Below are 22,428 nucleotides of genomic sequence, written 5' to 3' on the forward strand. Positions count from 1 at the left end.
CAGTTGGCCACAATGAGGTCCAGTATTTGCTAGCTGGGGCACCTAACCTCTGAGTGTCTCCATTTCTTCATCAATTAAAATGAGATGATGAGGGGCATCCAAAAAGAGATGTCAGGTTCTTGTCACCAGGGACACTGATGTGGAAGGCAGATGACAGTTTGCTAGGACTCACAGCAAATGGGATTTTTTTTTAAATAAATGGAGAGTTCTACACTTCCTTCCAACTGTAATGTCTAAAATTTCACAGACTTCAATTCAAAGCTCCAAAGAAAGCTATCACTAAATAAATTAAATTACTGTGGCATTAAGAATGAATAAACTAAAGCATCTGGAGACTAGAATTGCTGCTCTGAAGGACTCAGTTTTGGAAAAGAGTCCCTGCAAACAACTTTACATACTCCACAAATGAAACTCACTTAAGATAACAGTCAAGCTAATTACACAAAACAAGATAATTTTCTACATTCCTGTAGTATTTCCCAAAAGAGTAAAAAAATGAAAAGCTCTTTGTGTAATGTGTATATTTACGGAAAACAAGCACAGCAAGTCATAAAATTTATCCAGCTGTTTTGTTGCTTTTCCCATTTTAATATAACTGTTTATACCATATTAAATTTTTTCCTTGAAATTTCCTTTTGAACACCATTTTGGCCAAAAAAGCAATTGGTCAAATATAACATTATGCAATTTTTTACAATTGGGTGCATAAGCCTTTTAGAGATACATGTAGTTTTAAAGCTTTACCTTCCCAAGAAACTACCAATTACTACGATTACTGTGAGAAAGAAATCTTTTAATCAAAGGGTATTTCTTGTCTTAACAAAAAAAGTCTGCATAGACAATATCCACTAAAATACACCGGCTTCTTTCAGCTTGCACTCTGAGAGCAGCGCGAACTACAGACCCATCATCTGACAACTTCCTCTCTGGCAGGACCCACCCTCTAACACTAAAATGATAGATTAAGCCTGTCTGGGAAATCACCATTCACCCAAAAACCTGGCTTTTACAGGATGGGGAGGAAATGAGGGCTGATGGCATTGATTTCACTTCATAACCACAGTGAGGACAAGATGTCAAGTGTTGCACAACTGTGGGAGTTTTTTAAAAAATTTATTTTCCATATACTAAGTTTCAAGGACAACTTAAGCAATGCTGGTTACTTCTGAGCTTCAAGTCAGAGGCCAACATGTAACCACATTCTATCACGAGAAGCGAGTCACAGACCATGACTTGGAGGTCATCCTATCCCTAGCTTCCACCATCTTGTATGGGGCTGGCGCACACTAATGGCACCGTAGGAGGCAGCCAGTGGGAAACACAGTCCTGGGGCAGGTCCGGCCCCACCATAAACACACTGCGAGGGGCAGCAAGGCTTCTGCAGGCACATCCAGGGAAGGAAGTACGCCCTCCTGCTTGACCAGACCACAGCCTCAGCACGGGACGGTGCAATGCAACCATCACACCCTGCCTGTCTTACTCCTGAAATCAAATTTTAATTTTTAAAAATTCTAATTCTAATTAATTAGAAATGAAAATGTTCCATGCATATTTTGGAAGCTAAGTTACTACCTGAAATATGAAACAATGATGGGGTAACAGCTCCACAAAAGTTACCACCAGTTTTGGAAAACAAACCACCAAACTGGTCTCTGGTGAGACACTGACAGGCTGGGTCCTCCTCGGCTTCTGTGAATGAGTCACTGGTTTCACGAAACAATAACACTGGTTTCAAAAGTAGGCCTATAATTTTCGGTAACATATCAGACACAGAAACATATAAGGAATAGTTTAGTCCCTTTTTCATGCAACTTAAGAGGAAAACAGAAATGGATATAAAATCAGAATTTTCTTTACAACCAAGATTTACTGAGAAAAGCTTTGACGCGTATCAGGCTTCAGACGTAACACTTACTAGATCCAGTGCGGAGCCTCCACCAAGGTATTCCATGATTATCCACAATTTAGTATCCTACGAAAACAAAAACAGGAGGAAAATTATTTTAAAAAAACAAACCCAGAAAAAATTATTTTAAATGATATCTAAGGTATTTTTCACTGTTATTTTGGAACGAGGAAATTTTACAGACACATAACAGCAAGAAAAGCGCATCCAGGTGAGCACTGTGAGCAAGAAAACCTGCCCTGTCAGAGGGGGCTTGCACAGCCGGCCCAGGCCCCTGCCGCAGACCCTCCAGGCAGCGTGTTCCAGACCCAGTAAACCAGAATCCTCAAGGGGGACCAGGAGGTGTCCATTTGTAAACAACCTCAGTTGTGATACCAGGCACAGTAGGGTTTGGGAATCGGTCTCCAAAGCCAGTTAAGGCCAGCAGCAGTCACAACGTCCCACCCTGGTGTCAGCCAGGAGGCGCCCGGGGCACACAGTGGTGGGAACAGACCACTTCCCTCCCTCTGGGTGCAGCTCTGAGCCATACAGTGTCTGACCTTCAGTCCCTGCGAGCAGAGGGAAGGCAGTGCTTCCCAGGTTGGGAGGGCTAGTGCAGCCTTTCCTTCACTCCCTCGTTTTGTGGAAAGGCAGCCAATTTCAGACACCCCAAAGGCTACCGTACTCTGTACAGGGAACTTTCCAGGAAAGCAGGCCCAGTTAGTCTAAGCCTTGCGTCTGGTGTCCTCTCAGACCACGCCTCACCAGCATCAACTCTCTGTCTTTTCCCTTTGTCTCTCTTGAGCCATTCAGCCCCCATGACTTCCAGAGTTCTTTTAAAACACAAATCCAAAAGTTCCACTCCCTTGAAAACTAACATGCAAGCAAGCAAATATCCACACTGCTCTCCATGAGCGGGTGTCTGTGTGGTGGTCCAGCTTGGGGATGAGCCAGACCAGGGCTGGAATCCTGACCCCTCCTTACAACCTGAGGGACCTGGGAAGAGACTTCCTCTCTAAGCTTCTGACTGAGCGCCTAGCCAAGTGCCTGACCCACAGCCAGGAAGCAAGAACGACAGCTAGCGACGTGGATAACCCATCACAGTATCAGTGGTAAGTAACTTGTCAGTAATATGGGTGGCAGATAACCCCTTAGTCACAGTGGTGGTGGACAACCCCGCAGTCACAGTGGTGGTGGACAACCCCGCAGTCACAGTGGTGGTGGTGGATAGCCCTGCAGTCACAGTGGTGGCGGATAACCTGTCACAGCCCCAGTGGTGTTCTGATCCACTACCTGAATTCCTGGGTGTACTGACGTCAACACGCTTCATTGCTAACTCAATATTTTATGGTAGATTTCATACACATCAAAAGAGAAAAGATAAGGAAACAAAACCTTGCCATGGCTCCATGGTACCTTTCGGAGAGAACGGAGCCCGCGCTCTTCAGAACATCCCCAAGGAAGACCCCTCCCACAGGCCCCATCGCACCCTGTGGTTCTAGAACGCTAACTCTGAGCTTGCTCTTCTGGAACATGGCGCAGTTTCAGCCTTTTCGCCTCAGCAGTTTCTTCTGTCAGGAAAACCTCACCTGCTTCCCTCCCCCATACTCTCTGTGCATCTTTCACTTGTCACAAACTTTCAAGCACCTATTGGTCTGATTTTGGTTTTAGATTTACGTGTCTGTGTTTCCCACCAACAGCAAACTAAGTGCCCAGGGACAGTGCCACCGTGGTCAAGCTCTGGTCAAGCTCGGGAAAGGTGAATTAGGAGGCTCTGCTGTCAGGGAAGGGTCGGCTTCTAGACTTCGGGGAGGCACTGATACATGCACCACATCTGTAAAATAAAGTCCTTCTAAAACTTAAAATAAACCCTGACATCTAGAGTCAATTCTGTGACTAGTCTAAACAAACACTCCGAGATTTACTGCATATAGAACACTTCCTCAAGCTTTCAAATGCCCTCGACTACTAATATGACGAAGACAATTTCAGTGGAGATTGGAAAAAGCACAGGAGCCTTAAATGAGGTATTTGGGATCCACATTATACATACAAACATCCTCCTCACTCAATAACTACCCAGTTATGGGCACCTGCCTTGAAGAGGCTCGATCATCCTGTCTCTGATTTCCAGAGAACACCCTATCAGAAAGAGTATTCTCAAGCCAGCGAGAGAAGGATAATCTGTGTATGACTCCACTCATATGAGGAATTTAAAATTATGGACTAAGAACAGTTTAGTGGATACCAGGGGAAAGGTGGGGTTGGGGGTGGGCACAAAGGGTGAAGTGGTGCACCTACAACACGAATGACAAACATTAATGTACAACTGAAATTTCACAAGATTGTAAGCTATCATTAACTCAATAAAAGAAAAAAAAGAAAGAGTATTCTCCAACCTTGCTTTCATTTCACAAGCACGCCCAATGGCAGATTTCCATACACTTGCTCCTGGGGAACAGCCGTGTTGCTCCTTGTAGGCATTCCTGAAGCACCCTGTCTTCTAGCTATTCCAGAGAAAGGCTAACACCATTTTGGATGACACGGGAAATTTAAACTGTTTTTCTATAAGGAACTGGGAACATCATATTTCTCTTCCTGGTCCCCTTTTTATGGCACTGTTTGACCCAGCCCCCAGCCCTTTTCTTTTACAGGTGTTAAGGGCCAGTTTGCTAACAGTGAGCTAAGCTCCACCTCCATCCCCTCTGTAGCTGGCTGTGCAGGTGGGACACCCTGGCAGACAATCCTGGCTGACTCAGAGACTCACCACACGCTTCCTGAGTCAGCCAGACATAAAGTGGCCACACCTGCCAACCATTCCAAAGCTCCATGCTTCTAAATCCCTTCAGGGTCAGCCCAGCAGGTAACTAAGCACCAAGGAAACAAAATAACCCTTTAAACATTGCCTTCTCCTTTCAGAAAGTCATAACAGCGATGGCGACCCATTTTCCCATGTGCTCCTAGCCCCTCAGGGGCATTTAAGCAACAGCAGAACAACTGGCAAACCAGGTGCTCCCAGCTGAAAGGCTACCTGCCCCCCTCATCGTAAAGGCTTCGCCTTCCTGGAGAAGATGGAGTGAAGAGCTCCACCTCTCCTTTTATCTAGCTCATTCCTGATACTAGACGTGCTGGGGTATGAACACTATCCAAACACGAGGTCCACCAGATTCGGGGGCACTGAGGAAAACAGCAATGGGTCCTTTATTCAGCCCATCACTTTTTAAATACCCTGACAAGGTCCCATGACTAATGTGTTTTTGTTCCCAGTTCCACCAGAACCACTCATCACGGAATGTAAATTGTATCATGAAAGGTTCCAATGGTTGCCACCTCTCAGCTGAACTTGCTTTGCAACATCACTGGGTGTGCCGCTCACTCTGGGAGTCGGAGAAGTCAGCCTGGAAAGTGGGGACAGCCCTCTAGATGTGGAGTCATCACCTTCACCAGCTCCTGCGCTCTCTGCGGCCAGCGGCCACTCCCTCCAGGCTGAGGGGCCAGGCACCAGGCGGCTACAAGAAGCAGACTGAGCACCTGCCTTCTAGAGTAGAAGACAGACCTCCAACGATTGTTCAACCAGCTAGAACTGTCGCGGGTGGGTGCCATGAGAGGGTAAGCAGGGACCTGCCGGACCTCAGAGTCAGAACCAAATGTCTTTTAAGATGAACCCAAATGCTGACTAGGCACTGAGATTGGGGGAGAGGCAGAGGGAGAGGACGAGGGGGAGAAGTGCAGGTCAGCCAGCACAACAGCAGGAGTGAAGCTGGAAGGCAGCAAAGAGGCGGGATCAAGGACCTAACAGAGGGAGGGCACAAGGAGGGGTCCCAGGCAGAGAGTGACCTGAAGCAAAGCGGCAGAGGAAAGCCGATCTTGCAGCCTGGGTTAAACATGGCAGGGAAGTCACATTCTCCTCAAAGTCACCAAAGGATACTGGAGCAGACACTCATTTTGGAGTAAGCGGTGAATGTGTGTGGAGAAGGGGCCAGACAGAGTGGCGAAAGGCTACTGGGGAGGCGGAGGTGGCCGTGGCGTCATCTGGCTAGGCGTGGGAGGCAGAAGTGACAGGACTTGGTGGTGCACAGGGATGTCAACGCAACTTCCAGGCTGGGTCTCACTCAAAGGAACACCTGGCAATGCCATCCACTGACAGGCAGCCCCGGAGGAAGGAGGTACAGAGGGTATGACAAGTTTGGGCAGGTTGACAAAGGTGTCCACAGGTCATTCACGCAGAGAAGGCACCTCCTTTCTCTTAAAACAAAACAAATCGCTGGTTTTAAAATAACTGATAGCTTCTACTACATTCCAGTGTAAATTCCAAACTCTGTGGCTGGCTGAACTAGCCCTTCCCAAGCACGTACCCATCTGTCTCCTCATCTCATTTCTACCTTCTCTCCACGCCCGGGACGCACCAAGCTCTAAAGCCCACAGGCTTCTGCATGGCAGAGCATGCTGCCGGGAGACAGCCTGCCTGGCCTGCCTGGTGCAGTCACAGCTCACAGGCGGCTCCTCTGGGGACACTCATGCAGGGTATCCATCTCCCTGCTCCAGTCCCCGGGCCCAAGCATGCGTCGTCACTCTTCCTCACTCTTCCTCTCGCCTCAGAGAAAGAGGTCCACCTCATCCTCCGTCCAAGCACAGCCTTGCCAGCACGTGCTCTGTTCACCCACCACTTCCCAGTCCCACCAGTGATCTCCCTTTCCATGGGTGACCCCCAGTCCCACCAGTGACCCCATCACTCAATCTGTCGCCTTCCCTGTAACACTTTCATTCTTCTCCACAGCTCCCTTCCTCTGAACTCAAATCATTCTCTCACTTTCTCTAGTCTGACTCTCCCATGATCCCACTGAGCCCTAAAGGTATGGGTTCTGCTTTGCTTCTCCCTTCCTGGCTAGAATTCCCAAACTATAACCCCCAGCTGCTGGTTTCTCTTTCCTACCAGAAGAGAAGGCTGCTAAGAATAAACTTGGCCTACTTCACAAACCGGATGAGGGTTGAGATGCTGTGGACATCATGAAAACCAGGGACAGAGGGAAGGACATATCTCAGACTCAGCAGAGTCCTCAGGTGCAGACACGCCACCTGTGCTGCATCAGGGAGCACAGTGTAGCACCACGCCTCCAATGCAGGACACACACTCAACACAGGCAGAAAAGGTCTCCTAAACCTACCATCAGTCATGATCCCAAATAAGCATTTCTACCACCACCAATCCTAAAATAAGAAACGTTCAAAAGGGACCAAACGGATTGGCTCCGGAAAGTGAAAGACGGGCTGTGAAGGCTGCAGGCAAAGCACTCCCCGTGGGCTACCTCAGGATTCCTCATCCTGGGCACTACTAACATTTGAGGCTGGATAACCCTCTGTCGTGGGGGCTGCCCTGTGCACTGGAGGGCGCTCAGCAACATCCTCAGATCTCTACCCACCAGATTCCAGTAACACATCCCCAGTTCTAATAACCAAAAACGTGTCCAGACACTGCCAACGACCTCTGGGGGCCAAAATCAGCCCCACTGGAAACCAGTGAACAACACAATCAATGTTGATAAACTTGAAATGTTACTGGACCAGAAGTGCTAACCATTAATTCTCTCCTTCTTCTTAACAGAGCCAGTTTATACCCTGAAATCTCCAGCTAGAAGACTCTAATTCACTGTGAGACATCTAGGCTTCAAATTTCTCATCCATAAAAAGATGGCAAAGAACCTCTGTGCTTCTAAGGACAGTAAAATGAGATAATCAATGTGAAAGCACTTTGCAAAGTTCAAGGTACTAAACACATGCAAAGTCCTGTTAGTTGTATCAACATCATCATCATAAACGCCTTAAAACAACCTGGTAAAACCAAAACAACCCAATTAAGAAGACTAAATAGTATTTCTCTGCATGGGAGTTTCTGAGCAAAATAAAATCTGGAACAATGATTCACATTCATTCTACATTGGAATGAAAAAATAATTACCGCCCTAAAAGCCTTGAGGCAAAAGAGCATTTGAGAAGGATGTTGTTTTCAGTGACCAAATGATCAAGCGTGGTTACTGCCAGACACAGAATCACTGCCCTCACAAAACCTTCCAAAGCATGACTTGCGAGGCACTCCTAAGAAAAATAAATCAGAAGAGTTCTTAAAACAAGCATTATTTTAATCAGAATAATACCATTTTTAAAAAAATGACCTCAAAACAACGGAAATTATGAAGGACCATGTGATATGATTTTCTCATAAGGGAAAGACAATGGTTTATTTATTATTAAGTTCAGGACTCAAAATTGAAAAGGTACCAAAGTCTACACAGTGAGATATCTCTCTCTCACCCCAGGCCCCCTGTCCTGCCTCCACCCCCAACAAGCTATGTGCAAATACCTATAACCTCTCCCTCCCCTTCCACCTAAACGGTAACATTCGACACACTAGTCCACACCTTACTTCTCCTTGGAGCATTCTGTGCTTGTCCATAAAGGAATTCTTTTTCTTTTTTTTTTCTTTTTTTACCATAACTAAACTCATGCCCTACTGACATTGTTTTTATCCATTCTTTTACTATTAGGAGCCAGGCTTCCATGAAGAACCTCACACGTGTCATTTTGGGAGTTCCTGGAAATAGAATTGGTAGGGCAAAGGAACCCACTTTAATTTTAACAGAAAATGACAAATTATTCTTCAAAGAGGTTGTCTCGATTTACACTGCCTCCAGCAACATGTAAGTGCTAATTTCCCCTTTCTTTTGACAACAGAGTATTTAATAAAACATTTTTTTGGTCATTGCTATAAGCTGAATTGTGTCCCCCCTCCCAAATTCATATGTTGAAATCCTAACCCCTAGCACCTCAAAATTTGACTGTATTTAGAGACAGGGCTGCAAAAGAAGTGATTAAGTTAGTCAAGTCATTAGGAGGGGCCCTACGGCAATCTGACTGGAGTCCTTGTCAGAAGAGGATTAGGACACAGACACACAGGAGAAGACCACGTGAGGACATGGGGGAAGATGCCGGGAGAGAGGTCACAGGGAAACCAACCCTGCCGATGCCTTGATCTCAGACTTCCAGCCTCCAGAACCGTGAGGAAATAAACTTCTGCTGTTTCAGCCCCCCAGTCTGTGATACCCTGTCGGGGCAGCGCTAGCATGTGAAGACAGTAATTAACCCGTAAGTGGGAAACAAAAGGCTGTCTCAGGGAGTTTCTTTCTCTTCCTCTTGTCATAGGGTTGAACGTCTTCAAATACTGAAGAGTCACGTACATCTTCTTTTTTGTGAACCCTCTATTCATATCCTTTGTCCATTTTTCTATTTGGTTACTGACCTTTTTTTAAAAAGTAGGAGCTTTTAACACATTAGCCTCCTGTAACATGAGCCGCAAAGACAGCATTTTCCTCATTTGTCTTCTGATGTTGCTTATCACAGTTTTTGCTTGCAGAAATTAATTTAATGTAGACACATCAATAATGACACCACTTAGAGCAAACTTGCCCTGAACTGTTTGGAACTGCTTCCTGAGAACCTGGAACTGGCGGCTGAAAGCTGGGACTCCCCACATGAACGATCCTGTGGGGGCGTGACAGACAACAGGAGATGACAGAACGGGTAAAACAAGGCAAATGAGAAGCTCAGGGCAGAATGCGCACAACTAATGAAGAACAAAACTTCTAACGCAGGAATTATTCTAAAATGAAGCAAGCTCTCCTTTGCATCCGCACTGCACTCAGAGGCCCCCAGATTCATCAGCTGTAACAAAAGGCTGAGCCCAAGAGGTTTCAACAATACAGGGGGTTTTCTTAAAACAATCTGAGGTCACAGCCTTCCTTAAGAATATGGTTTTTAGGGGCCGGCCCCATGGCCGAGTGGTTAAGTTCACGTGCTCCACTTCGGCGGCCCAGAGTTTTGCCGGTTCGGATCCTGGGCATGGACACGGCACTGCTCGTTAGGCCACATTGAGGCGGTATCCCACATGCCACAGATAGAAGGACCCACAACTAAAATATACAATGTACTGGGGGGATTTGGGGAGAAAAAGCAGAGAAAAAAAAAAAGAAGATTGGCAACAGTTGTTAGCTCAGGTGCCAATCTTTAAAAAAAAAAGAATATGGTTTTTAAAGCAGAGAGACCCCTTTGCTGAGATGTTGTGCATGGACACAGAATGCTGAGACCAGGTTTGAACCCTGCCTCTGGCCCTTATCAGTTCTGACTGCTCTCAGCCTCAATTTCCCGCCTGCGTCTGGGACTAAACAGCACCCACGTCAGAGGGGTGAGCCTGGCACGCAATCAGAGCCCATAAACTGTAGCTGTTATTACTACAGTAACTTTAGTGTGCCCCCTGTTTGAACCCAAGTCCACTGGGAGGCTTGTGAAACTGGGAGGCAATCAATAAACTGAGATCTAAGTCCAGCCCCTACCTCGTTTTACAGTCAAAATGGCTCCCTGACATTCACATACCTTCCAGTTGTACAGAACACAGTTCCTAATCTCAAAAGGCTTATTTAATTGTTCCTCTGTCTCATATACTAGCATTTCTTAAATGAGTCAGACATCTATCACGCACATGGTCTTCTCCACAGGCATAAATGACTAAGACCTGGGCTCTGACTTTACGGAATTCTTCACAATAGAAAAGGGGGCAGATGACTACAATCAGACAGCCTGTGGTGGATTCCACAGAAAAGCCACAGAACGCCACGGGTGTTCAGAGGGGAGGCCCTGTCTGATCTGAACGAGGGAAAGGCCTAGATAAGGCTCCAGGGGAGAGACTGTGACAGACAGGCTGGGGCAGGGGTGACAGGGCCCGTGTTTCTGGCAGACACAGATGAGGAAGAGAAGTGGATGGTCAGGGAAAAACAAGGGATGCTGTTCAGCTGAAGAGGTTGAGAATGAGACAGACACCCGTGAATGGCAGCTGATATAGTTTCAACTGAATAAACAATGGGGAATTGCCACAACTTTGGATGGGAGAATGAAGAACCAGCAACTACCCACACGACAGAACAAAATGGGGAGAAAAGGAGTAAGATGAGCCAGAAAATCAAAGCAGAAGGTCAGGGCAAGACCTAGAGACATTCCACAAGCGGCCCTGATCAAGGGTGCTCCGCTATTCTGAGCCCCAGTAAATGACGACTCCGCAAATACAAACAGGTACAAACAGTAGGAAGAGGACAAGTGGGTGAGCAGGAGGGAAGGAGAGATGGTTCTCTGTGCTCTGCAACACTGATGGGCCATTCCCGAGCAGCAGCTGGAACATGGTTTGTGATGTTCAGGAGAGAGGCCAGGCCCAGCACAGAGGCGACAACTGGTACAATGAAAACGAGCACGTGGAGACCCACTCGGAACCCTGAAGTTGGTATGAAGATTATTCTAAGCTGAAGACACTGAGATTCAACAGATGCAGAAAGAGGCCTTCTGGGAGCTTCCCTTATCTGACTAAGGCCGCCACTTCTGGGAAATGCCATAAACCCCCTCTTTGGGGTGGGTCTCCTCTCTGGAGGAGGAAGAACAAAGCTACCATAAATCTCCTGTCCGGAGCCTTACAGCTCTGAAGAAGGAAGAAAGACCACTCATATCTACAGAGACAAACGTTATCACAACCTTATCTCCCGTTTGTTCTTGTAAAATCCTGTTTGTCCTTCCTAAAGAAACCAATGTTCTTCCCCTCCCTTCTCTTAAAGTGAGGTATTTAAGCCTCAACCTTTAATCATTTAATGAGTATGCACACTTATAAATCTTTTTCCCCTGTTAATCTGTTGTTGGTCATTTTAATTTGCAGGAACCCTAGTCAAAGGTAGAGAAAAAGTGTTATGTTGCCAAATTTTTAACTGAAGAAGGCTCAGAACACAGGAAAGCTACCCCGGTAAAGAAAGTTCAGTCCATGTCACCTCACTGGTCTTCAGTTAATAAGATGACCCTATAATCACAGGAGAATATTAAATGCCTGTGGGTCCCTTTTCCCACTAGCTACCCTAGTTCTCGACTTCTATGTTATCTCAGCAACACAAGTGAAGAGGGCGGGGAAAAGACATGCCCCGATGACTCGGGGTAACATCCAGTCAGAACTTCCAGAGTCACAGGTGGGTCAGCCCTCTGGCCTTGACTTCCTCCAGGTGATCATTATCGAAACTAGCCAACCCAGGACTGGACAAAGCGCTGGGTGGGGTGCTTGCTCTCCCACTCCATCCCACCCCTCTAGCCTTATTTTTTTGTGTTCTCGAACACATCCAACTCAGGCAATCATATCTCGAATTCGCTTCAACAGGGAAGAAGGCCTTACACCTAAAAAGAAGAGAAAAACAGAATTTCTGTAGCAAGTCATTTCTGTCAATATTGTCTGAAGAGGCTGGCCAGAGTAAAGGAGGGAGGCAGGCACCCAGCAAGAGGAAGTGTTCTTCGCTGGGAACAAGAAGGGCTGTGAAGCTCTCGGGTCAGATGCACAAGTAGACTGCAGCACAGAGTCTGTCATTTGCCTGGCTAGAGCACGACAGGAGCGCGACCGTCTGCTCTGTACCTTTTACATGTTAGGCCCTGTGCTAGAAGCCTCACATCCATTATCTCCACCAGTCCTCACAACATTCCTATGAGGCAGTTGTAGCTGGCCCATGTTCCAGGACAGGAGCCAGAAGAGTGAGGTAACTTGCCAGATCCTAGAATGCAGCAGGTCCTGGGGCCTCCCTCAGCCGCACCTAACCTCATGCCACCACTAACACTCTGTGTCTCTGCCCACCCCAAAGGAACCCCTGAGCCACGGGGGGCAGGGGGTCATTCAGCTTATCTAAGGATAAAGGGGGATGGGGTGTCAGGGAGTATCACTGGGTAGGGGAAGGGGAGCCCAGGCTTCCCTTTTCCAGGCCCTAAAAGGAGGATGAAAGTGCTCCAAGGCAAATCTTCTAGTACTGGAAACGAGCATGAAGTGGGAGAAAAGCCACTATCCACAAACATCAACTAAAAGTAAGGTTGTGCAACAAAACCTGAAACAGCACAAAGAGAAACAAAATAAATCAAATAATAACTATTCAACCAAATCCTTCGATCAAAGGAAAAATTAAAACCACCACTACAAATTAGCCAAAAATGATGCTGGAAACACTACATACACCAAAAGCTATTCAATACAGTCTAAGATTTACTCAGAGGAAAACTTACAACACTACATTTTCATTACCAAGCCAAAAAAAGGAAAAAAAATGTTAAGTGTTTAATCCAGCAGTTAGGAAGGCAGGCAGGCAGGGAGAGAAGGAGGGAGGGAGGAAAGAAGAAAGCAACCTAAGGAAAGGAAAGAAAACAATCAAAATAAAAATACATGCATAATTAATGGAAAATATTAGAATGAGAAATAAATCCAGTTATTTTTAACAGATAACCTCGAGTTACCATAATCAAGGAAAAAAATAAATAACATTAATTTGCAAATATAGCAATAAAGAAATTACAAACAAAAATTTTTAAATGCAAAAAGAACAGATAATGTTTTATGATAGTATATTTGAAAATCCAGAATGAAATAGATAATCTCTAACGTATGAATTAAAATTTACTCGAGAAAGAATAAGAACTATGGGCAGAAAAGGGTGGGAGAAGAAATTGATCAATAACTTCCTCTAAAAAATATCTAAAGATAGATAGCAAGCAAGAAGGTCAAATGATTTTGCCCTTGAAAAACTTCAAATCTTGAAAGAACAGAATAATCTAGCAACTATCCTGAGGCACAGACTTTTCATGACATCACAACATAACACCAACACCCGAAAACAGCACCCGTTACGAAGGAAGAGGAGGAGGCCCCCGCTAGGAAAGGACAGAGCTCCAGGCAGAGGGAAAGTGCCAGGGCATCCGGCACACTTCTACCCCCCAGGAGCGCAGGCTTCCCGGGACAGGGAGCTGTCATCTAACAGAGGAGTTGGCCCAAAAAGGGTTATTTCTAGAGAAGAAAAAAAGGTGCTATTGGAAATGAATGTTAGGTGTGAGAATCTCCGCATATGTAAAATTTTTACCTCTCATTTTCTAATAACACCAGTCCACCCCTAGCAGCTTTCAGGATTGCTCAGCTCAACCTGCCTGCCTGCCTGCCCAACCGCCAGGTCTGCCGTGCTTTCAGGAGGCCTGAACTCTCCTCCAGACCTGCTGGAACACCATCATGCCCAGACAGGTTTCCCAGCGGAACCTTCAATGACGGGCAGAGAGGTTGACTCTTGCTTCCTTGCAGGGAGAAGAGTCAGAGCTGCTGTCCTTCCGGGCTATCTCCCATCCCCTCTGACCATCAGGGCCTGACTTGGCTGTGACCCGGTGTCGGGTCAGGACATCCAATGAAGGAGGAGAGAGTTACGTCCTCCACAGAACTAGGGACACATTCTCTTCACAAGGGGTGGCCGCAGGCTCTCTTGGCAAGAGAATGGCCCCAGAATTTCTAGTGTCTTCCTCCTGGTCAAGGAGGTAGGGTCCCCACCACCACCTTACATGAGTGCAATGCAGCGGCACGTCATAAAGAGCATTTCACTTGATTCTCCCAATAATCCTACCTACTTAGGCAATCAGACTTTCCCATTTTACAAATCAGGACACCCAGTCAGTGGCAAGGAAGGAGAACAGCTGGGACTCAAATCCAGATATTCTCACGTTGAGTCAGAAACCTAACAAGAACCACACTAACAAACCTCACAGACTCTACGCAATTTCTTAAGGATTCCAGTGAGGAAAATACATTCTACTGTAACTGTTCTTAATACTTAACTGTTTTAACTGGTTTCCTTTTAGTAACCAGTGAACTCTAACTTGATTGCCTGAAAAGCACATCGATTCACAAAACGCCTGCCTGTCATTTGAGGGAGTCACATGCCCCACTCCACTGTGCCCAGTTTAAGAAGTTTCGTTCTAATGTCCCTTAATAAAGTGGAAAGAACATTGGGCATTCCCTAAAATGCTCTTCTCAGGGCTTATGTCACAGGATTGTCTCTTTTGGAGGGTGTGTGAGAGAAAGTTTTAGTAATGACATCTCCCAGATGGGTATGAGATGGTCCTCTTTTCCATCCACACAAATTTGACAGAACCCAAGGATAAATCTGTTAGTGGGAAGTTTCTGTGCCAAATGCTGGTAGATATTAAGATGAATAAAAAGACTCTGCTTAAACTTAAAGATATTTACACAAGGTAGTCAGGTAAAATACACTCAACAGCCTAAATCTGAGGGAAAAGAAAAGTAACAAAGAGAAGCATTAAAAAAGTGCCCTGGGAGGTAAAAGAAAAGGATTTTTCTTTCGTCCCTCATACTCATCCTCACTAGAGAGCAAACATCAGTCAATGATCATAAACTGCTCAAGGGAACAAGTTCTGATCTTGCTATGAAGCTAACAATGTGCTATTTCTGCAAAAGTGAAATATTTCTAGTAATTACAAGATTACCCTTCTCTAGATGAAGATCTTAATGGTCATTATGCAACATATGTCAGAAATATCAATCACAAAAACCATAACACCAAAAGTAATTATTGAGGACTTGGTATTAATTCTCTGATAAAGACCTACCCCAAATACATCAGACAAGACAAAGTCGGAGGGCGGGTGCGGCTGAGACACACTTTAGTGTGTTTTGCAAATTTTTTAAGAGGTATCTTTAGGACTCTAAGACAATTCATGAAATTGGTAGATTCGCAAACAACAAATGCTGTATTTCAAATGCATGGGTGGCAAATCCATATTTACACTTTCATTGCTATGCATGGAGTTCAGCTTCAAGGTAAAGAGCTTCCGAACTAAGGTGCTTTTCACCACGCTTGTCTGTCCAGTGCTGGACCACAATGACGAAATGCTTCGGGCATTTGAGGCCCCTGCTTCTCTTCCTTCCAACCTTTTGGCCATTTCACTAATCTGTATTTTCTGCATAGTTCTATCCTAGAGGGGGCAGTTAGATATATGCAGCTGTTCTCAATTTCTAAGTTTGTTAACGACAAGCTACTGAAAACGGCCAAGCTACACTTGGATCAGACATGCGAATTCCAGGGTGTCCTCACTGCGGCAGCCCTGGGGCTCAGAGGTCAGGCGACAGGCCCAGAGGGCACACAACCTGAGGCTAGGCGAGCAGACAGCCCACATGTGCTTCCTGCCCCACATCCTACCACAGCACGAACCACCACCAACCCCGGCTCCGCTTTTGGCCGGTGAGGAAGACCTTGTCGCAGCATATAAACATCCATGCAGCTCCACTACAGATGCCTACAAAATGCTGGCCTCACTGCTCTGTCTAGCACCTTGCAAACCGTGGGCAGTCAGGAGTGACCACGACAATGCGTTACTCCCACACAGGACCCAGTAAATGGGTCTGGTTCTAGCAGTCCATTTTTCTTATTTCAAAGCAGATGTCTTTATTTATCCAAATGCCTAAATGTCACCCTGTGCTGCATCAACTATTGGACGAGAGAGAGTTTATTTACCTCACTGGGAGTAAGTCTCCTCTTTAATTACATACCAAGCAGCCCCTCACTACACAATCTAAATAAGATTCGTGATCTCATATGTCATACCGTTTTTTAGAAATCTACTCAGAAATATGAAAGTTTCAGAAAAGAAAACATATGGCATAATTAATGTACCTAAATACATCAGCTGTGTTTAGATACTCGAGACGGAGGTGTAAATATCCGGCACATGTATGCTGAGACAAAAGAACTAGAAATACAACTAATACTTACTTTAAATTATAGGTAACATTAGCCAGAAAAGAGAGTTGAGTTTCTTTTTGGCAAAGTAAAATATTTAGCCTAATTGGAATTTTAATTCATTCCACTTTCTGGATAGAAAAACATAAAATGGAGCTGCCAGATGTCTTCAGGGACCTTCTTCAATTACACTAGGACAGTGTGTTCGGGAGAGAGAAAGGAATCCACAGTCCCATCCTCGGAAGCATTTCAAAGCAGATCCTTTATATTATCTTTGGCATTGATCCTACAATTTTTTTCCCCATGATTGATTGCAAAATGAAATGTATTCTCTTAGGATTTGAAAGCAAAATTTCCTTGCAGATTTGTTTAGTCCACCCCAAAGAAAAGTGATTTTGCCTCTACCCACGGTCACCCTGGAGTCTGATACCACAAGCTCAATGTACCATTTCCATTTTTCCCAGAAACACAAGGACAGATACTTGCACAATAAAAATCACTCAGAGAAAACAGATGTGCTTCTCCCTCTCCCAGAAGCCGCAGCTGTCCCGGGCCAGCGGGCACGGCAGCAGATGACTTCCAAGCGGCACGGGAAGACACAGAGGGCGGCTGCCACCATGGGTACATGTGCGAAGGGAAGGACCTCTGCTGCTCCAAGAGCCCACTTGGCGGAACGACTGCGCAGATGAGCGCCCAGCAATGCAGGGAATTGACTGCTGTCCAAGGGCAGCCAGCAGGCTCGCAGGACCGACGACATCCGCTCCGAATCTGGAAGCAGCAAGTATGATCTCCAAGCAGTGACAAGGCAGCAAAAGTGGAAGAGAGAACTGCCCAAATCCTGACAAGTCACAAGGATAAAGCTTTTGTTTATTGCTCAGAGAAAGGAAATGTTCATGGGAAAAAGAAGTCCAACAGTCCTGCCACATCAGACGGAGGGCGTGAGGCCACTGCACAAGGAAAAAGCCAGTGTACCCCCGCCCTGCCCCCCAGCATTGTGGGACCCATGACAGGCGACTGCTGCCAGTTCTCTGTGACCAGAAACCAATGACTATAACAACTCAGCATCCATCAGACTCAAGCCCTCGGCGTCCCCAAGATGGGCTCTGCCCTGGCCAGCATCAGCGGGCTCCTCTGCGTGTGAATCAACAATCTGGCCTTCTTGAAGAACACTGTTCCTCTCCTGCACAAAATAAAAAACCCAACTTAAAACATCTGGGGAACTACCACTCAAAGGAGGTTTTAAAGAACTGTGTATCTGATCATGTTTATAAAAATGTGTATGAATTTCCTCTTTTCAGAGACCCTATTTATTACACTCACGTCACTTAAATGGAATCATAAACCCAAAATCTATTTTCTTTAAAAAGCATAGTAGATTAATTGAAGCCAACACATAGCAAAAACAGAAATAAGCAGCATGGAAATAAGACAGATATTTGGAAATAACTCGGAAGACAACTGTGCTTAAAATAATAAGCCAAAAACCTAACAACCCAGAGGAATCACAAAACAGACGATAGAGTGGACAGATCATATCATTTCCTGGCACACACGCCCCTCTCCCTTCCAAGTTTTAACACGCTTAGAGTACAGCAATGTCAGGTCCAGCGCCTCTAGAAGCAACAAGCATATTCCAGACTCTTCCCAACTCCTCCAGACAGATGCTGGCACAGGCCAGGGAAGGGAAGCAGGCCCCGCGGAGGAGCAGCCCTTCCCCGTCTCCTGCCCGCAGCACTCCCTGCAGGTCTCCGCTCAGGGCCGCCTTCCCTGCGAGCCTCCCCGGCAGAAACCGCAGCCCGCGCCCCTCCACCACTTGCTGGAGTCGAGTCGGCTCCACCGGCTCCACGGGCTCCACGGGCTCCACGGGCTCCACCGTGAGTTTGTGTACTGGTTTATGGTCTCCCTCCTTGAGCTCCATGAAGTCCATCAACAAAACTCATCAAAACATATTTCTTTTTTCTCATTCCTGCCAGATCAACAAGAGAAAGACGCCAAACGTCTTCTGTCTCCTTATTTTACCTTCCACGCCACAAATACGCTGATGACGCCCCCACAGAAATCCAGGATTCCACAAATTGGAGGCTAAAACCTATTGCCCCAATCTCACACTGTTGTCTTTGAGGGACTGAGCTAAACTGAATTGAACTGAAGAGCTCCAGAGATACAGCCGGCTCCGGAGGTGTGGGCCCTGCCAGCAAAGCTCAGGAGGGCAGCTCCACCCACAAAACCCACCAGGCCCCTGTGGCCTTTGCCCCCTCAACTCTGCAGACCACCCAAACCCAGGGCCTCGCCTTGCCTGGTGGGTTGACCCTCATTTGGATAAAAGCAGAGAAGGCGGCTTTTTCCTCCCGTCTCTAGAGTAGAGGATGCAGAGAGAAACTGGCACTACCATGGACGCCAGCACAGCAGGCCTGGCCCGGGGAGGACAGGTGCCAAAACCGTGGTATTCTAACTTCCCTGAAGTCAGGAGACTAGCCCTCAATTACACCAGCAAGAACAATCCAGGAGAGCGAGCTAGGCAGAGGCTAAACTGCCAGCTCACCTCAGTCAGCACTGAGCTCCCGCCGGGTGCGTGGTGTGCAAGAACCTGTGGGGCCATGAGCTTAATGAGTGAGCATCAGAGTAAAGATGTGGGAGAAGGCTCTGTTGGTTCCCTCGCACACTGCCTCCTCACCACACCCTACATGGGAGGCAGGAGGGACCACCCGCTCCAGTCAACCTGTCTGTGCTCTCCTATCCTCAGAGCCCAGGAGACACCACACAAGTGTCCTGACAGGGAGGGGAGGTAAAGTAGGACATGAGGCAATCCCAGACAGCTGCCAAGAATGTTCTAGTAACTCTGTCTCCAGATTCCCTGTCTCCTAGAGACCACTGGTGATTTCATGAATGCCTTAAACATGGTTCGCTTAAAAAAACAGCTTCAGATAAAGGCCTTATGGCCTTGACGTGTTCACTCTTACAAAGCACTGAACACACTTCTAAGGTATCTTTGATGCGTGGCCTAAGGGGGATCCCGTACCTCAGGAATTTAAGTTGAGTCATTTATAACACAGCCAGGCCATGGCCCCTAGGTTCCAGTTCAGGGGTGGGATGGGGCATCCGCAGTTTTCAAAGCCCCCCATGTGTTCCTGCTTTACACTGCGACCTCTGGATTAAATAAGCACCTTCTAATCAACCCCTTTGTGATGGGAACTTTCGATTCACTGAGAGTTAGCTCGCCAGAGGGAAGGAGTCACTGCTTTGGGCATGTTGAAAGTCAAGTTCCCAAGGGACATTCCAGGGGAGCCATCTGGCAGGCACTTCCATAAGCAGATCTGAGGCCTAGGAAGGGTCTGGTCCAGGCAATGAGATTTGGAAGCTCGGACTGTAGTTAAAAGCTTGGACTAGATGAGCATGTGAAGAACAAGCAGGAAAAGTGGGCCAAACACTAAAGCAGCCAAGGTAAAGAATGGCAAACAGAGACACTGGAAATTTCCATCAGAGAGGCTGCCATGTTCCCCTGGCCTGAGGGCAGGGGTCTTGGCTGCCCTGCCCACACCTGCACTCCACGCACCCAACAAAGTAGCATATTAACATCTGGGTGCTGGCTAAACGAACGGAAAGTAACCACACCCAACCTGAGGCAGACGGGATCTCAGAAAGATCTTTAGAAAGATTTCAAGAAAAATCAACACAAAGTTTTTAGGGTAATGTGGTGTTAATCAGGACCTCTTCAATCCCCCAACAACTTCTCTTCACTGAGGTTTCAATGCACTGTCGGTTTGGTTCTTGTCATTTTCCTGTGTGTTAACACTACTTTGTGTTTCTAAGAAACAGGACATGCACAACTACTTAATCGCTTATTTTCTCTCAAATCCCACAGTATCGCTCAGAAAACTATTTACTCAAAAATGAAACGTTTAATAAAACATTAACATGCCATTTCAGTAACTCCCTTTTATTTAATGTTCATGCTCCTTCATCAATTCATCCAGTTTCTAAAACACCAATATTTCAAGGAATGTTTTTCAAAAGACAGCAAAATAGTAGGAGACCAACAGAAAGCTATTACTTCGTGCTAACTAGGCATCTCTGGACTTAAGTTCTTCAACACATCTGATGTTTCCTAAGGCTCATCTTCCCAAGTGTGTTGACTGGAGAACTACTTCAAGAGAGATGCACCAAAGACTTGAAATTTACCATTAAAGAGAGGCAGGGAGAGGGGGGAGAGGGAGCAGGAGAGAAGAGGGTCCCACAACGAAATACATTTAGGAAATGCTGCATATTTACCTCTCTTAGAGAGTCTTAAAGGCTCTGAGAATATTGTAACAGAAACCTACTAAACCCAACACGTCCAAACTTACTTCATCAGGTAGCACCTACTAAGATCTCCAAGAATGAGACTCCTCCAGAAACACTACCTTAGCTCAAACCTATCCACAGGGCCGTCCATCATCACCAGTCAGTCTGAGACCCTTTGTGGGACATCTCCTCTCACACTTCACCCCCTCCTCCCCTCACCCACCTCCACCAATCCATGAAGACCAATTACGTGCCTGTGATAATAGAGAGATTCAGCACACAGACAAGGGTTGGGCAGGCCTGACTTAATAAAACACAGTGTGAATGATGTTAGTGGCAAATTTCATTATTCAAGAGACTCATGAGAACAACGGGATGCTCACATTTTCTGATTACACATCTAAACTTTTTTTTGGTGAGGAAGATTCACTCTGAGCTAACATCCATTGCCAAACTTCCTCTTTTTTTTTGCTTGAGGAAGATTAGCCCTGAGCTAACATCTTTGCCAGTCTTCCTCTCCTTTGTATGTAGGACACCACCACAGCATGGCTGATGAGTGGAGTAGGTCTGCACCCAGGATCTGAACCCGCAAACCTGGGCCACCCAAGTGCAGAGTGCGGAACTTTAACCATCGGCCACAGTGCCAGCCCCACATCCAGACTTTTAAAGTCACACACCTCAGCGTCCTCAAGTGCCCAACATACCCACCTTTTTTTTACTACATATGATGCGCGAAATATGCATATCTCATGCCAGACTAGCCAACACAGTGTCTTTCTAGAATGAATCTGGTCATTCAAGTTATTGCTTAAACTTTGAAATGAGAATACAAGAAAAAAAAAAGAAAGGGAAACCACAACAGAGGGTTCCAACAATATTTATATCACATTATTCACACCTCTTATGTGTGGTTTAAAAGTCTTCAGTCTCTAATTAACCAAAGTGACTAAAAACTGTTCAGTTTTCAGGAACTGAAGTAGGGTTTGCTTGCACAGCCTCACAGGGAGTCCCTGAAGTGGTTTGCCAAGAGCAGTGCGACCCCAGGTGAGAACCACCCAGAATCTGCACGCCCCTCCTCCCATCCCCTGGAGGCCCTAGGCTGTGCATGGACCAATCCCCCTCCTCTTTCTCAGCCAGTGAGGGGGCAGGGAAAGACTGGGGCAGCAAAGATGCCGAAACCTACCTCTGTTAGACTTCCAGGGGAAGAATTTTTCAAGAGAAATTCTTTTTTTTTTTTTTTTTTTTTTTAATTTAGGAGCAGAAAACCACATTATCTGAATAATAATTATGAAAACCAGGTACATGCGTAGAATTGACTGGTGTTATCACATACAGTTAAGACTGAAGTGATCTGAGACTGAACAACACTCGCCTGCAATCCCTATGGTGTGACAAGCACAACAGCACTCACCCAAACGGCAGCTCCCTCACGGCCCAAAGTTCCAGTCTGGCTTTCTGTTCTCCCTCCTCAATTCAGTGTCTTCACTAAGAAATTTCCCCAACGTGTCCTTCCTACATCTCCCCCACCTCCTCGCCCTCTGTCCCAGGGTGATGCTGCCCAGGCCTCTCCCAGAGTCTCCGATGCCAATCAAGGCTCTTTTCTTTGAGCTGCTGTACTTACTCTCCAACCCAAAGCCAATG

At 46.3% G+C, this 22,428-nt stretch overlaps 1 protein-coding gene across 6 annotated transcripts in view; it reads right to left on the reverse strand.

Annotated features, from left to right (window-relative positions):
• Window positions 1–22,428, reverse strand: part of STK24 (serine/threonine kinase 24) — a 113,011-nt gene that overhangs the window by 26,547 nt on the left and 64,036 nt on the right. For all 6 annotated transcript variants that reach the window (XM_070579110.1, XM_070579109.1, XM_008516255.2 and 3 more), the window contains one exon: window positions 1,916–1,972. In XM_070579110.1, coding sequence (XP_070435211.1) covers window positions 1,916–1,972 — 57 coding nt within the window. The remainder of the gene's footprint in view (window positions 1–1,915; window positions 1,973–22,428) is intronic.

Source organism: Equus przewalskii, chromosome 16 (genome assembly GCF_037783145.1).
Source record: "Equus przewalskii isolate Varuska chromosome 16, EquPr2, whole genome shotgun sequence".
Taxonomy (NCBI): Eukaryota; Metazoa; Chordata; class Mammalia; order Perissodactyla; family Equidae; genus Equus; species Equus przewalskii.